Genomic DNA, 17,314 nt, shown 5'->3' on the forward strand with positions numbered 1-17,314 from the left:
CTAAGACGATACCACCGACCCCGAAGTTCACATCCTCAACGTCGAAACCACGCTCGACTATCACTCTGTCAGCGGCACTATCAAATGTCGAATCTTCCCCAAAACACTGAGAGGAGAAGTGATGACCTGGTACAAGAGCCTACCGAGGAACTCATTCCACTCCTGGGCCTAATTTAGAGAAAAATTCTCCCATCACTTCACCGCTTCACGTCGACACCCGAAGACCGAAGCCTCTCTGGAAGCTATAGTGCAGGGACCAAATGAACCACTCCGAGATTATTTGGACCGATTCAACCATGAGGAAGTCCAGGTGCCCACCATCGAAGAGATGAAATTGTACTTGCTTGACAAAGGACTCCGCCCCAGCAACGAATTTCACAAGGCCGTCAGCATCGAGAAACCCCAGACCCTGGAGGAACTCCTCGTCAAGGCACATGCCTACATCACATATGAAGAAAGAGCCAACCCTCTTCGGAAAGAAAAGATCTCGAGGCGCGACGACACTCCTCCTCGCCAAGGAGGGGAGAAAAGAAAATAAGAGAGGCTCCGAGAAAGCAAGGAGAATTGAGGACCGTCTGGTCGCTTCACCAACTACACTCCTCTAGTCGCTTCCCACAAGCGAATTTGGGCTGAGTGCAAAAGCACCGAATTCAAAGAATCCGGAGTTCGTTTCCCTAAACCAGGAGCCCCCGACCAGGTGCGGATAAATCCAAATGGTGCAAGTACCATAAGAGTCACAGACATCTCACAGAAGATTGTGTCCACTTAAAAGATGTGATAGAAACACTGATCAAGGAGGAACGCTTATCGAAGTACACGAAGAAAGGCGATGCCCCCTACAAAGATAGCAAAAGGCCAGACAGATTTGACGAGGACAAATCTCCCGACCATGGACCATTCCAGGTCGCTCTCTATGTCACCAGACCCGAAGATTTCATCCCCGCTCCAGGATTGGCCCCAACACACAGCCGTTGGGAGAATTTCCCAACCGCCATTGTCATCTCCAATGGAGCAACCCCCGACCATCTATCGGTCGGATCACTGAAAAGGAAGTTCGACCAACTCATCGACAACAACACTGACATCGGCCCTACCCTCAGGAAAAGAAATTAAACACCCGCAAAGATTAAGGATGGAACAAAGATAACTTCACTATAAGTGAAACACATGCTTAGGGAGTTGTCAACAACTTCCAAATACTAGACTACAAAAGAAGTTGTCGACAAACTTGTTGGTTTTCTAAATGCAAAAATCAAAGTATAAAAGGAATGCAAAAAATGACAGTATTTTGTTATAGCGAGAAAAGCTAATATTGATGCAATCTCATGATTTATCAAGATTGAAAATTACTCAACGATCACATATTTTGCTCTTTCACTCATTGTTTAAGGACTCCTTTAATAGTTAATTATAGATAATGTAGAATTTTGTAAATTCTATGTCTATACTCAGATTATATATACTACTTGTATAAATACCAGTCAACAACACATTATGTAACTAACTTTTCTATAATTAGAAAATACAAAGAGCTTAGATCTCAAACTTTCCGTCATTTTCTCTCTGTTTCTAACACTCTCATCATGAGTTTCTCTTTTTCTATTAGGTAGTACTGAAAATCCTTACCATATATATAGAAACATATAGGCTGTAACTAATTGTAAACAAAATTTCACAAATAAGCATATAACAATAGAGATAGCTCATGTTTGCCATATGGCTGTAACTAATTGTAAACAAACTTAACTAAAACTAAAAATTAGTAAACACTAAAAATTTAAAGCCAGTAAACACTAAAAATTTAACTAAAACTAAAAATTAGTAAACACTAAAAATTTAACTAAAAATTTAAAATTAGTACACATTAAAAATTTAACTAAAACTTATACATCATTGGTTGGTTTGCTCCTCTTTCAATATTGGAATTGCTTTCAATATTGAAATGGCTCTAAAACTTATGCATCATTGGTTTAAGTTTAGTTATTTTTATTTAAAATTAGTAAACACTAAAAATTTAATCACCACTTAAGTAATGGCTTTAAATACAAGACCATTCATTCACATGTATATTTCCTCCTCTTTCAAATTAGGAATCCTCAAATAGTTCTCACTACTTAGTTCATTTGAGTAAAACTGAAGCATATTAAAAACAATCAAAAATACATGTCTGAACATATATAAACACATAAATGAGAAAAAACAATAATTGAAAGTTACCAAGATTTCTAGATAACATAAATTTTCCATTATAAAACCAAAGCAGGATCTAGAAAAACATACAACAGGCCAAAGCCTCAAAGTAGCCATGAATAAACAAATAAATGACTTTCCTATACTTGATTTTTATTTTCAAAAATCCATTTTCTACTTTTTTTTCCCCTTCTTTAGTTCTCAAATCAATTTTGTTTTCATTAAAAAAAAACCTAAAAACTAATCATACTCAACGAATATGAACCTATTTAGCAACACTGGAAACTCCATCATGTAGAAGATAAAACCTTACTTCTTCCATTTTCCAAAAACATCCATCGATATATAAATAAATTTCAACATGAAACTGACTCAAAAAATCAAGGACCACATGACATCAATCATAACTAAAATAAGAAATAAAAATTGAGATACTCATTTTAGATATTGGCCATTATATAAAAATTGAAACACTTGTTGACAGATTTGTTTTAAAAAATTGCAAGCACAAAAAGTATAAGCATAATATGGACTGCAACAAAATTATCAATAATATATATTTAAAGGGGGAGAGCATCATACCTTTTTTGTCCTAATGAAGTTTGTAAAGAAGGAGGTCTGCAACAAAATTACAGTTGTGTTGGTGATATCTCTCCTGCCATCAACAATAACAACAATTAAGCCATTAGAAAACACTTCAAAAAAAAGAAGATGAAGTAATGATCCAAACTCATACATAAAATAAAATGCAATGCAACAAACCAACAATCAAAATGATATTACTAACACACACATGACACTGTGTTTTACTTTGTTTTTGTTTTGTTCAATATAGACACATGACAGAGTCTCACTTTTATGTCTTCTCTGTCTTTTGTGAATATCTAATGGCCCACCATCTATTTTTCAATTTTATTCTCCTGATGTGGATATTATGGTCCCACCAGATTCTCTCTTTTCAATTTTATTCTCCTAATATCAGTATCAAACCAACCAATTACAAATCTTTCATGAGACTTCATACAACCAATGTCAAATCTTTCAGGAGCCTTCAGACCAACCAATTTCAAATCATGTGATAGTTATTATTTTCATAAATCTTCATGATAAAATGTCTTATTCTATGATTCTAAAACCTTGATAATTTTATTAAGAATAGAGAAGCTGAAATTTGGAATCACCGAAACCTAAATTTAACACTTCAAACAAAGAAACAACATAAAGCACAAACAAAGAAGCAGTAAATAAAACGTTAAAATCATAAAAGAAAAAAAAAGTTGAAGAGCATTCATTGACAGAGAAATAAGAAGAGATTGAGGGGATATGGAATCCAACCGGTGGGGCATGAGCTCGCGGCGGTGATTGGAAGTTTACGGTGGGAGATCTGGTTCACGGTGGTGGTGGCTTTGATATGAGAAGGAACGGTTAGAGGAACAGTGAAGAGTGAGTGACACAAACCCTATTATTCTTCTCAATATATTACTCAGTGGGTGATTATGTCTTTGTAAATATCAAAAAATAATTTTCCAAATAAAAACTTAATTATAGATATTATATATATATACATTATATATTCATAATAAACCAAATAAGAAATAGCCAGCGTAGTGGTAAGCAGTTTTTTTGGGAATGAATGGTCTTCGGTTCGAAACCTCGTACCAACTAAAATTTTAATTCACTAAAATGTTTAAAACTGGAATCGAACTCGCGCCTTCTTAGTAGTAAATAAAATCTCATAGGTCAGGTATGCAACGTCTGACTTAATAAATAAACTTCTTAAGTCAGTTATCAAATATAAGCGACTTAAGAAATCGAATACAAATTATACATTTTTATTTAATCTTTGTTAAGTCGGTTTAAAATATAACCGACCTAAATAAGTTATACTTATTTACGGAATTGCCACCGCGTCACTTCTTAGGTCGGGTGGATTGTGAACTGACTTAAAATCTGCTGCTAAAAAAGTATTTCTGTACTAGTGAAAGTCGGTAATTGCGGGTTTTCTTTCCACGAACTGAGGGTTTTAGTAATACTGTTCTAAGAACTTGTTATCTAGCTCTTCCCAAGTTTGAATAGTTCCATTTGGAATACATTTCAACTAATCCTTTGCATGATCTATCAAGGAAAAACCAAAGAAATGTAATTTTACCGGATAGTCAGAGACGTCACCGGTTGGTTTACACATCAAGCAAGTCTCATGGATTTTAACGAGATGCTCCCAATGATCTCTAATTGCTCGACTGTCAAATGGGTTCTCCTTCAAAAACGTAAGAACATAATTCTTAATGTCAAAGATTACTGAATTAGCCTGTTGAAATCCAAAACATATATGTGCGTATTTAAGTAATTAAGTGGGGGGTTTTAGTTAGGAAATAGATTCTAAAACACGAACGAGAAAACTAAATGAATTAACTTTAAGGCAGAAAAGTGATTAGGTCTTTTATATAAAATCCCCTTAATATTTACTTGTTGATGAACTATGTATTTATTGAGTTTCAATTACATTATTATCTCACTTTGAATTAACAAGAGCACTGCACCCAATTCTTTGGTGTAAAAACTTACTAATTTATACGATAAAATTCACTAATTCCTTAGGCCAATTCAAAATTAAATTTGGTGTTCTATGTGTGTTAATTAAAAAACAACTATTTCTAATTACCTATCACTAGTTAATTACAAAGTCGAATAAATTGCCCTAGATCAAATAAGTAGACTAACGGTCAGAACCCCTACATATATAAATCGATTCGTACGCCCGTAAGTGACAAAAAATTAAACTAAAGAAAAATTTAAATAAAGATAACAACAATAAAAGTCTCAATAAGGTTCATCTCAAAAGATCTAATCTAGAGAAACTTAGCTACTCACTGATAAATTAAAAAAAAATACCATGAGTGGATAAATATTCATTATCAAAATCTATGGAAGAATGACTCTTCAATGATCCCAATGCTCTCCAAATTCCCCGCTTGAGTATTCCTAGCCGCCACTTTATCTCCAATTTCTAGAAGTCCTCAAAAAGTAGCCAAAATTACCTATAAATAGAAATATGCATGTCAGCTAAAACACGTCCCATCTCGCCACGATACAGTAGTATCCTGCCACAATGCAAGCCTCATCGCAGAATGATGAGATGCATCGCTGGCGCAAGAATTCCAGAAGAAAATGCATGTTTTTATTCTCTTTTTCTTCACCATTTACACTAAGTATTTATTTCTTCATTGTTATGCATTTTGGCTTAATTCTTTACATTTTGACATGACTTTTGCTCATTATTCTTCAGAATTCATCTGAATTTTCTCATAAAAATCCCGTAATGACGAATGTCATCAGTTGAACTTTATTTTCTTTACAATTAAACAAACACATGGAAGACCATATGTCTTCCTTTGAACTATTTGATCCTATTTTATTTGCTCGCTTGACTTTAAGATAAATAAAATTTGACCTCATTCAAGATATGTTGCCAACCAACTGTTAATAGAGGATATTGTCTCTGAATCAGTGTTCTAATACAGTAATGCTCTGACCAAAAGATGTTTGTATCTCATTATGTTGATTTCATATCATTTGGTTCACGAAATTCTAACCTCTACAAAAATCACCTTTACTCTTTCCCAACCAATTCTTTAATATAGCATGTGCAAATTCAAATATGTTAGTTGTTGTATTGCCAAAATGTCTAACTTGATTAGTTCAAGTACAAACAATCTTCTCTTTCACCTAATTTAGAATTGTGCTCTCAACATATTTTAGGAAATTTGAATATCTCATACACATCCCCATAAACTGTAAGACATATTCTTCATATAACTCTTCCGTGGAGGAATTTATAACACTGTTTGAGACATCCATTATTCATTCCACTACCACGCCATCTTTGACCATTTTCCCATCTTCACATTTGATTTGTTTGGCTCATTTTATTAAGAATTTTGTTCTGACTTTAATTGGCTTTCCGCTAGTGGACGGTATAGATTGATCCCCTAGATTAGTCTACTAAATTTCCAAAAAAAAATTGACTGGAGAGGATCTTCTACCATAATGACGGAATGTTCATAAACAAAAACTATGTTTACTGTTCAATTGTAGATATGTTTAAATAGCTTTAAATTTTGTTCCACATGCTGATGTTGCATACACTATTAATTAGATTGAAACCCCAAGAACTATGCAAGGTCAAAGGGAACTTGAGAAACATGGAAACTTAATTGTTATCCACTTCCATGTGGTAACTTTGGCTTCTTAATTTACTTACCACAACTGAACATTTTTTTTCTACATCTTGCATCCAATTTCTAGGGAGTCTGATTGTTCATTTTACATAAAACCATAAGCTCTTTCGAATCAGCCAACTTTTCATCCCAAAAACTGAAGAAAAAGAATAGTGTGATTTGTATTTCATTATGCAAAACAGATGACAAGTCTACTGACATTTAAAGAATAGAATAAATTAGTATTATCCTTTTCTTCTAACTAACACATTGTGAAGGCTCCTGAAAGAAGTTCATTTCTAGATCCACTTCTTCAATTAATTGGGCATCAATGACAAGAAAATACTATATATAAACAAATACTAAAGTATTAGATTTTGACCTAACTCATCCTTACAAAATCGGTTTGTAAGGTGAGGAGTGTCCCTCTATATATTCTCTTTCAATGCTCTATCTCCAACCAGTGTGGGACTTTAGGATCTTCCTAATACACCCCTCACGTCCATCACTCTTTTTGGGCTTGGTGCGCGAATATTAACATTGAGCAGCCCATGGTCCGATCGATAGACTCTGATACCATATTAGAGTTTGACCTAATTCATCCTTACAAAACCGGTTGTTAAGGTGAGGAGTGTCCCTCTATATATTCTCTTTCAATGCTCTATCTCCAACCAATGTGGGACTTTAGGATCTTCTTAATATAAAGAAAAGATCATTGATATCTACATTCCAAATAACCTAATATGTAACACTGAAACATTTTAACTAGTACTTTTTTTTACAAAAGATCTCTAGAAATCATTTCATGTCATCATTCTCCTCATTTTCAAAGAGAGCAAGAATAATTGTTTCAAAAGTTACAGCAACCGAAATGCAACCGTTATCTCCAATTTTTGACAGCAGCATCTCTGCTTCATCAAACAAACCCTCTAAACAAAGACCATTAATCATAATATTATACCCCGTTTGTCCTAAAATAAATATCACATTTGGAAAAGAAAATTTATCCCAAAAAATTTGTCACTTTACATTACCTATGCAATTTTATATTTATTCTTCCAATTGTACCCTCTAATAAATACTCTTAATTTATTGTTTTCTCACTTAATATCAATGTTATTGTGAATATACCAATAGTTAATCAGTCAGGATAATTTGATAAAATCATCATTCTCTTTTTCATTTATTAATGTTTCTTAATCTATGTGAAGTGAGTCATTGCGACAAATAATTTGGAACAAATGGAGTATGTCCTGACGGTTACATTGTATCCTTTAATCAAAATCATGAAAAATCTTTTCTGCATTATTTAGCCTTCCTTCATAGCACAATCCATCGATAAGTATATTTTATGAGCTCATATATGGTTGAATGCCTTGATTTTAATATTGTTGACCAATGCAACTGCCTTGAAAACATGATGGTTTTTACATTAAGCATGTAATAAGCACTACTACAAAATATATCTTTTGGGGTTTTATATTTATCAAAAGACATTTCGTTACATTTTTTATAAGCAACTGTAGCTAAATATACATGGAATAACAGAATTCAAATTCCGGTACAAACAATTTTCTATTTTTTTGTTACTTTTAGATAGATGTTTTTGTAATATATATATATATATATATATATATATATATATATATATATATATATATATATATATATATATATATATATATATATATATATATATATATATATATATATATATATATATATATATATATATATATATATATATATATATATCAAAGTAAAACATAATTTAAGTTAACCACACCCATAGTTTATTAGCCCATAAGTTAGGCTCAAATATTTGTTCAATTTAAGTGTTTCCTATAACCATGATCATAGCTCAGATTGATCATCAATGCCACAAAACATGTTGTTTGATCCATGCCCAACTTTTTTTTTTGTAACGATACGATGGATTCACTAATTTTCAGTGCTAACAATATCTGCAAACATCAAACATCAGTAAAATTAGCGAATAAAAAATACCACAAGTTTTTCTAGCTTTATTGAATAGAATAAAAACAATTTCTTATAGCACAACTTGAACATCTCTATATTCTTATTTCTCCATCAATTTAGTAAAAGAAAATTCCCATAGCATACTTTGAAAAGTTTATATAAAGAGAACAAATACTTTGAAGCGCAACCAACTAAATCATATAGCAATAATATATCTTGGTCACACTTCTTGAAACTCAGGACCTCCCTTTAAACAAAAAATCACAGCCAAAATAAGAACATCAAGAACACGGTTGGATAAATGGAAGAACACAAAATCAAACATATTTGTAGCAGTTAGTTCGCCTCTGTGCCAGCTGATAGAACAGTTTACAAAAGAAGATCCGCATTGTAATCAGTGTTGTCCATGGCGGGGAGCCAAAACCCCACCATAGCAGACGCTTTGTGGTGTCGTTATAGCGAATTATGGCATAAAAAACCGCAATATCGACTGATATTTACCATTGTGGTGAGCCCAAGACCCTCATGTCACGTATATCCTCCATAGCTCCGCAATTGCAGATATCTGATAACATTGATTGTAATAGTAGCTTGCATGACAAGCTACAATGTGTAAAATCATTTATGCCATGTCAGCAGTTTGTTACTGCCAACTCATCAGTAAATGCATGATAACTCTTAAGTGTGTGTAGGTTATGCTCAACTTTTTATAAATGGCTAACCTCTTTGTAATTGATTAAGAGAAAATCAGATTATTCAATATACATACACTGAGAAATGACTATTAGCTTTCTCTCAAATCTAATACTACTCAATTACATAACAAAATTTTTCATGCCTTTTCTCTCTAACACAACCACATATTTATTCTATCATTCTCTATTCTATACCTAACTGATCTTACCTGATCAAATGGATCTTCAAGGCCTGTAATGAACTGGGGGGTGTACCTGCAAGGTACTCCGATGCTAAAGTGAGAAGAAAGAGCAACCATAGTGAAAGTACAAGGTAAAAAAGAGAGTGAATGATGATACTTGAGCCTCTAGTGAAAAAGGGTATTTATAGACCCCAGCGCTGAACCAAGATCTCGCTTTGGGATTGGATGCCCAGGCCCAATTCGGAGACTGTCAGGATCCTACGTGTATAGTGGAGATCAACACGTGTTCTCCATCCTGGGTTAACCACTTCGCAATTAAAGGAGGAGACGCGGTCTTTTAGGGAGCGCGTAGACTCCGTTTAATCCAAAGAATTGGAAGTGAAGAAACCCTACGAGGAGGAGGGTCCTCGATTGAAGGGGTGGACGGAGGTGCTCGCAGAGAGCGCCTGCCCGATGTCGTTGGTGGCAACGCTCGAGGTCCCATGGGCCACGAGCCGGGGAGGGATGCCCTATGGGCTAGAAGCCGGTTAGTAGTGGGCCACGCACTTGCGTACAAATGGGGGTATTTAGTCCGGCTGGCACGCGCCTGAGGCCACGTGCCGAGGAATGCTACCTTGTGGGCTAGGTGAGATTTTGGGCCTTAGTCTAATTAGACCAGACGTTGGCTCAGTCCAGAACACTAACTATTGTTATCTCACCCTTCCCCATTCATTAACTCACTAAATTTTTTTCTTTATAGAATGTACTTTCCCATATTTTAGGGTTGTCATTGGTCTATGGATTACCATAAGACTAACTAATTAATCCCATTGGTCTCAATTACTACTGATATAAACTTTTTATCAACTAAAATTTTACGATATTTTATTTGATGATATTTTATTTGACTGTTCTATTATTATTTTTAAAAAATATATTAAAAAGTTCATATTAAAAGTGTATGGACGAAACTTTAAAAAAATATTAAAAAATATTTTCAATTATCTATTATAAATTAAAAAAATAATAATTTTGAATTTATTTATTGGAAAATTTATCAATATAATTTTAATATTCAAGGATGCACACTAGCTTTGAGAAAAGTATCAAGATGCACCATATCTAAAACCAAGCATAACCTACAAACAAATTTAATATTCAATCTCAACCTTGACAATATCAATTACGTAGGAACACAACACAGCACAAGGCTTATCCATATCATATCAATGTCGTTTTCCAATTTGAGAAGTGTTGTTTTCTCTCTTTTCATTCCCAATTTTCGACATCCAAACCCTAAATTCATTCCGAGGAAGATGTACTCTCGATTACGTGATGATGAAGAAGACAAAGACAATCTGGTTTCCTCATTCAATCGCTTGCTCCATCAGAATCGTACGGCATCCATCTTCCAATTTGGTAAAATTTTAGGTTCCCTTGTTAAGGCCAACCATTACTCTACTGCCGTCTCACTTCATCGACAAATGGAACTAATGGGAGTCCCATCTAACTTAGTCACATTGACCATCTTGATCAATTGCTATTCTCACTTGGGTCTCAATTCTCTTTCCTTTTCTGTATTTGCCAACATTCTCAAGAAGGGTTATCACCCAAATGCCATAACTTTCAATACAATCATCAAGGGTCTCTGTCTCAAAGGTCAAATCCATCAAGCATTGCACTTTCATGACAAGCTCCTAGCCCTAGGATTTCAGCTGAACCGAGTTAGTTATGGGATATTAATCAATGGGTTATGTAAAGTGGGAGAAACACGAGCTGCCTTGCAATTATTGAGACATGTTGATGGGAAATTGGTTCAGCCTGATGTGGTCATGTACAGCACAATTATTGATGGTATGTGCAAATATAAACTTGTTGACGATGCTTTTGATTTATATTTTGAAATGATTGTTAAGAGAATTTCTCCTGATGTTGTCACTTACACTGCTTTAATTAGTGGCTTTTGCATTGTTGGTAAAATAAAAGAGGCAATTGATTTGTTTAATAAGATGATATTGGAAAACATCAACCCGGATGTCTATACCTTTAGTATTTTGGTTGATGCATTTTGTAAAGAAGGAAAAGTGAAAGAAGCTAAAAATGTGTTTGCTGTGATGATGAAAAAAGACATAAAACCTAACATTGTTACTTATAACTCTTTGATGGATGGATACTGCCTAGTGAAAGAAGTGAATAGGGCCAAGGATATATTCAACACTATGCCCCAGAGGGGAGTGAGTGCTAACGTTAGGAGCTACAGTATCATGATTAATGGATTGTGTAAGATTCAAATGGTTGATGAAGCCATGAATCTATTTGAACAAATGCATTGTAGAAACATTATTCCGGATGTGGTAACTTACAACTCCCTTATTGATGGTTTGAGCAAACAAGGGAGAATCTCATATGCTCTAAAACTTGTCGATGAGATGCATGATAGAGGTCAACCTCCTGACATAATTACTTACAATTCTATATTGGGTGGTTTATGCAAAAACCATTATGTTGAAGAGGCAATTGCATTAATAACAAAACTTAAGGAAATTGGTATTCAACCAGATATGTTCACATATACTATTCTTATTGAAGGATTGTGTAAAAGTGGAAGACTTAAGGATGCACAAAAGGTTTTCGAAGATCTTTTGGTCAAAGGCTACAATCTAGATGTTTGTACATATACTATTATGATCAAGGGCTTTTGTAAAAATGACTTGTTCGATGAGGCATTGGCCATGCTGTCAAAAATGAAAGACGGTGGTTGCATTCCGAATGCTAAAACTTATGAAACCATTATTCTTTCTCTCTTTGAAAAAGATGAAAACGATAAAGCGGAGAAACTTCTTCGTGAAATGATTGGGAGAGGTCTACTAAAAGACATAAACTAGGTAAAATATATTTCTTTTCATACACTTGTTTTTTTGAATTTATGTTTCACATTATTTCATCATTTCATATATGTAGTTGCTTCACCTAATGAGAAAAAAGGATTTTGTTATTTTGTTGTTACACCTCTAGCCAATACCTTCAAAAAATAGAAAATATGAGTCGTGACCCATAGACCAATAGCAGCCCTTAAATATTGAAAGTCTAGTCTGAGTGTCTAGTGAGGTAATGAGTGGGTGAGATGGCAGCAGTTAGGTATGGAGAATGATAACATAAATATATGGCAGAGTTAGAGAGAAGGAGCGAAAAAGTTTGATACAAAGTTGGGTCTATATATGCAGTCTATCTGTAAAAAAACAGCCAACATAGTGTGCAATGTGTTTATAGTTTATGCACATTTTCAAAACTTTAAAGAAAAGTTGGGAATGGAGGATCTAATCATCTGTTTACTGTTTAATTACAGGTCAAGATCAAGAATGATCGCAATATCCCTCCAACCAAAATGGAGTTGTGACAACCCCTTTGATGAATCACGTCCAGGAGTAGCATGGGGCTGGCCCATTGTTTTTGCACTGAGTGAGATATGCTGGTCTCATGTTTGAAGTCTTCATTTTATTGTGAGTAGACAAGTTTGCTGAAGCCTAAAGTTAGATTATTTTAAAAACTGATCTCTTTGTTATATATTTCATTTTACCTTTGTTTTCGTAGGTTCATTTTAAATTGATGAATGATTGAGGCCATGCCATTGCATTTTAATTATTCTTGATAAAACATATATTTTGTGCCTCTTTTTTTGTTGAAATATCTTTCTTAATTGATGGCCGCAGCTGCCCACTTAGACTCATAGACCAACAACTACTGTGATTTGATTTGGTTTTGGTGAGGTGTGCGTATGCCATGAAAAGTGAGTATAAGATACTATTGAATCTTGCTTAGCCTTGCTTCATATTCAAATAAAGTAATTCCAAGAATTCAAAAATGTATGTGCATAAAAAAAATGAATAGATTTAAACAAAAGTGTGTACCTATTTGCTTGCAGGAATGGAAGTGCATTGTATCCTTGCTCCTCGATGAAAATCATCAATCTCAAACAATGATGTAACAAACTTGACGTGTCTCCTGTGTGCATCGGTGAAAAAGGTTGTTCGAGGAAGGGTTGTCCTTGCTACTGATAACTGAAATCAGACTACACAGCAGAGCTCAAAAAGTTTGTCTTACTTTGATTTTCTATTTTTTCTTAATTAGTTTCTTTTTGGAAGAGAATGAGAAGGCATAGAGGTTATCGAAGTCGGTTTATCAGTTTTTATAAGCTCCTTGTGATTTAGTTTCTGTTAGTTGTATATAATTTTACTGCGATTCATTCAAAATAAAGATACGTTATCCTTGTTAATTTGTTAGTAGCATATGAAAGTAAATCACATTCACAAATTAAAGGCAGCCATATATTTCCTGATAATATTTGTTATTCTCTCTAGTTGCGATCATGTTACATACTGTGATATTGAATTAAAATACTGACAATTACAACCACAATTGCATTTGTGATGCCTCTGCGGAGACCTATATAAGACCTTTATATTGCGGTTGGGTTGCAAATGATGTTGTAGACCATTATTTAGAACTGTGTTTTAAAATTGAGGTGTAGTTTTAAGTTCATTTTAACATGCAGAGTTTGGTCATAGGAAAATGGGTTGATTCAGTTGGTTCACTAGAATGAATAGGCACATAGCAAGTCACTTTCTTTTCTTTAGAATACTTGTACTCCTGCATAATAATAATAATTTTAATCTTACAAAAACTTAACTCTTTTAGGATGATAAATTTAAGATTGAATTGTACACAACAGGTACAAGCTTGGCACCTAAACAAATTTCTATACAATTGCTGATTTTGAACTTTTGAATGAGTACTTTTCTTAAATTTTGGTTTAAATTTGTTTATAGAAAATGTATTTACTTGGATAGAAATCAATCTAAAATTGTGATTAGGCGATGAAAGATTGAATTGTGATTAACCAATGCCCAATTTTTCTGTAACTTTTAACGTATATGCCAACTGTTTGGGAAGTTTCAGTACTTGTGAATCTAAAAATTTGTGATTGTTATCAAGATCCTTTCTTAGGTTGATAAGAAGCCAGATACGAACAAATCATGCTAGTTGAGAGTGTATCATAGGATGCATATGCTCTTGTTGGATGATTTGTTATGGAAAATGTATTGAATATTAGTTTGTAGTCAACGATTCTGGAACATGCACTCTAGTGACCTTCTCCAAATACAACTGTACCATTCTGAGATGAATGATTATTTACATTCATGCTCATATAGTTGTCATGATTGCATGCATAAACTGTGACAGGATTGGGAAAACTGCAAGTTCACGTGCGGACAAGACCTTAGTGTGCGACGAACCAGTAGCCAAAACCTCTACCTGCAACAAACCCGCAAGTGCAACGAACCAGTAGCCAAAACCTCTACCTGCAACAAATCCGCGAGTGCAACGAACCATCTTCCAAAACTTCCACCTGCAATGAACCCGCGAGTGCAACGAACCAGCTGCCAAAACTTCCACCTGCAATGAACCCACAAGTGACACGAAGGTACTGTGCTCTGAAATCCTTGTGTTAAGTCTGATGTTTGATTTTGTTTTCAACTATTTATCCAACCGAGTTCCTGATGTTTTTATTTTGAGTCTGATGACTGATTTTGTGTTCCGCGTTTAATGGGAAGTCCTAAATGTAAAGAAGTGCAGCCAAGACATATTATTGCTATATGATTTGAGTTGGAGAAAGACAGATGTTCAGATAGAGGTTTCAATTACAGTTTTTCTTCTTACTTCTAATCTAGTTGGTTGCTGCTTCAAAATATTTGTTTATTTTATACAAACTTTTCAAAGTATGCTATGGGAATTTTCTTTTTCTACTAAATTGATGAAAATATAAGAATTAAGAGATATTCACATGATCAAAGAAGAGAGCTTGAGCAACATGTTTTGTGGCAGTGATGATCAATCTGAGCTACGGCCATGGTTGGAGCAGAAACACGTAATTGAACTAATACTTGGCTAGTTGAAATTGATTATTGAGCACTAGAAAAAGTCTTGAAATAGTTTGGTTGCTAAAACTGCAGTTTAGAACTCGGAGCTTAAACGCTTGTAGTAAGCATAATTATAGTTTTGGCATAACTATGCAGTAGCCTAATACTTAAATGTTTATGATGAATGGTTCAGGTTGACAATACTTACACACTGTTTTTTAACAATGGGCAATGGCAGCATATCCTATTGGTGAATATGATTCATGATTCACCTTTTTTATCAATACATATTTTTGTGGCTTATTTTTAAACATCTTTCTTAATTGACTGCAGAATTAGACTCATCATAGGCCAGCAACAACTATGATTTGATTTGGGTTTTGGAGATGCATGCAATGTCATCATGCCATTCAAGTAGAGTAATTCCTAGAATTCAATAAATGTATAGCACACACGGTGTGTAGATTTACAAAATACTGGAGTGTATTGAGTTCTGTAAGTTGCCTGTGATTTTTTAGTATTAGTTAGGTAGACTAGTATGCTATCTTTTTTGTTTCTTTTATTTTTTTGTTTAAGAATTGACAAGGTTCTAAAACTAGTATAAATGATAAAAAAAAATCAATCTAAATTTGTGATTGGGAGATAAATCATTGAATAACTAAGTGAAATGAATTAATATTAAAGGTTTATATGCCCTAATAAAGGTTCTTTTCCAATTTATAAGAAAAATTGTGCAAATTATGAAATAATGGGAAAGAGTGATGTAACCAAGATTAAGAAAAAAGACTAAGTCACTGAGAATCAATTTGATTTTATGTTTGAAAAATCGACCATAAAAGCGATCTATCTATTATAATGTGTGATGTAGTATTAGATGGACCAACTAGACTTTCACATAACATTTATTGATTTGGAGAAGGTGTGTGATAGTATGTCTAGAGAGATTGAGGGGGTTCAATAGTGACTTGGTGTGAAATCAAGACGAGAAAACTGTCAGAGTAAAGTTAAAAGGGATTAGATGTTTATTTGGAATCCCCTAATTATACATATTGATAAATTGTGTGTTAAATGAATTATAATTAAGCTATAATCTCACCGAGATTTAAAAAGACCACTGTACCCAATTCTTTTTGTGTAGAGCTCACTAATTTACATAATAATTTCCTAATTTCTTAGGCCAATTCAGAGCCAAAAGCCACAACTTATTATTAACTATTCCTAGTTAATTACTAAGTTGAATAACAGGCCTAATTCACTTACGTTCAATAATCTCTACTTAGCTAAGATCAATTTGCACGTTCGTCAATACACAAAAAGCATTAAACACAAGAATAATTAAATAATAATTATAACATAAAAGCATTCAAATAATCCCAAAACACTCGTATAATCCAACAAAGTACAATTATGTTCATCTTAAAAGGACTTAATAAAAAATAACTTAGCTACTCATAATTATCTTAATTATTTAATTTTTCTCTCTTTCTATTTTGGAGTTTGCATGGAGCACATGTTGCTTATCACAAGTCCTATTTTCTGTAGTTCTTAACTCAAGCCTCCTTTTGTTACAAGTTACAACATATACTTATAATACATGAAACATGATTCATTCCTTCAACTTAATTTGATTCTCTTCCTTGGATGCTAGCTGAAACAAATTATTTGGTCCCTTTGAGTGTTGCACCATTCATTTGGTACCATAACCATACCATGGAATAGCTAAAGTTTGAACACACAAACATTCATCAAAAGTGACCAAGCTTGATGGACTCACAGAGTTTATACAGAAACATATATATATATATATATATATATATATATATATATATATATATATATATATATATATATATATAAATTTGTAATAGAATTCCATTTCAATATAATAATGTTTATACAAAAATAAAATGTAAATAGACAACAAGATGTGTCGCTATGTTTTTTTAGATTGCAAAATTAATCTTTTTAAAAATTACACTTATAAACCTAAGAGATACAACATTGTTATTCATAAGCCTTTGAACTCTTTGTAAAAGATCAACTGTTTCTAGTGCTAGGAAATTAAAAGTGTCAGAAGTAAATGGTATATCCAGACACACCTTATGACAAACAGTGCAAACCACATCAATAGGAAATCAAGGGATCATAAGACG

At 33.6% G+C, this 17,314-nt stretch overlaps 1 protein-coding gene across 10 annotated transcripts; it reads left to right on the plus strand.

Annotated features, from left to right (window-relative positions):
- The first annotated feature begins 10,361 nt into the window (after positions 1–10,361).
- On the plus strand, positions 10,362–16,538 carry LOC131653213 (pentatricopeptide repeat-containing protein At1g62670, mitochondrial-like). 10 transcript variants are annotated; one of them, XR_009299041.1, is made up of 8 exons: positions 10,362–12,128; positions 12,590–12,743; positions 12,954–13,030; positions 13,166–13,333; positions 14,485–14,725; positions 14,856–14,935; positions 15,355–15,411; positions 15,495–16,535. XR_009299041.1 is itself a non-coding variant. In XM_058923300.1 (2 exons), the coding sequence occupies exon 1, from the start codon at positions 10,473–10,475 to the stop codon at positions 12,126–12,128; it is 1,656 nt and encodes a 551-aa protein (XP_058779283.1). In that variant the 5' UTR covers positions 10,362–10,472; the 3' UTR covers positions 12,590–12,930. The 10 variants fall into 10 exon arrangements, 1 of the variants encoding a protein (XP_058779283.1); XR_009299040.1 differs by having other exon boundaries at positions 14,856–15,411; positions 15,495–16,538; XR_009299037.1 differs by having other exon boundaries at positions 14,485–15,169; positions 15,495–16,537.
- The last annotated feature ends 776 nt before the right edge of the window (positions 16,539–17,314 follow it).

The sequence above is a fragment of the Vicia villosa genome, linkage group LG2, assembly GCF_029867415.1.
Source record: "Vicia villosa cultivar HV-30 ecotype Madison, WI linkage group LG2, Vvil1.0, whole genome shotgun sequence".
NCBI classification, from domain to species: Eukaryota; Viridiplantae; Streptophyta; class Magnoliopsida; order Fabales; family Fabaceae; genus Vicia; species Vicia villosa.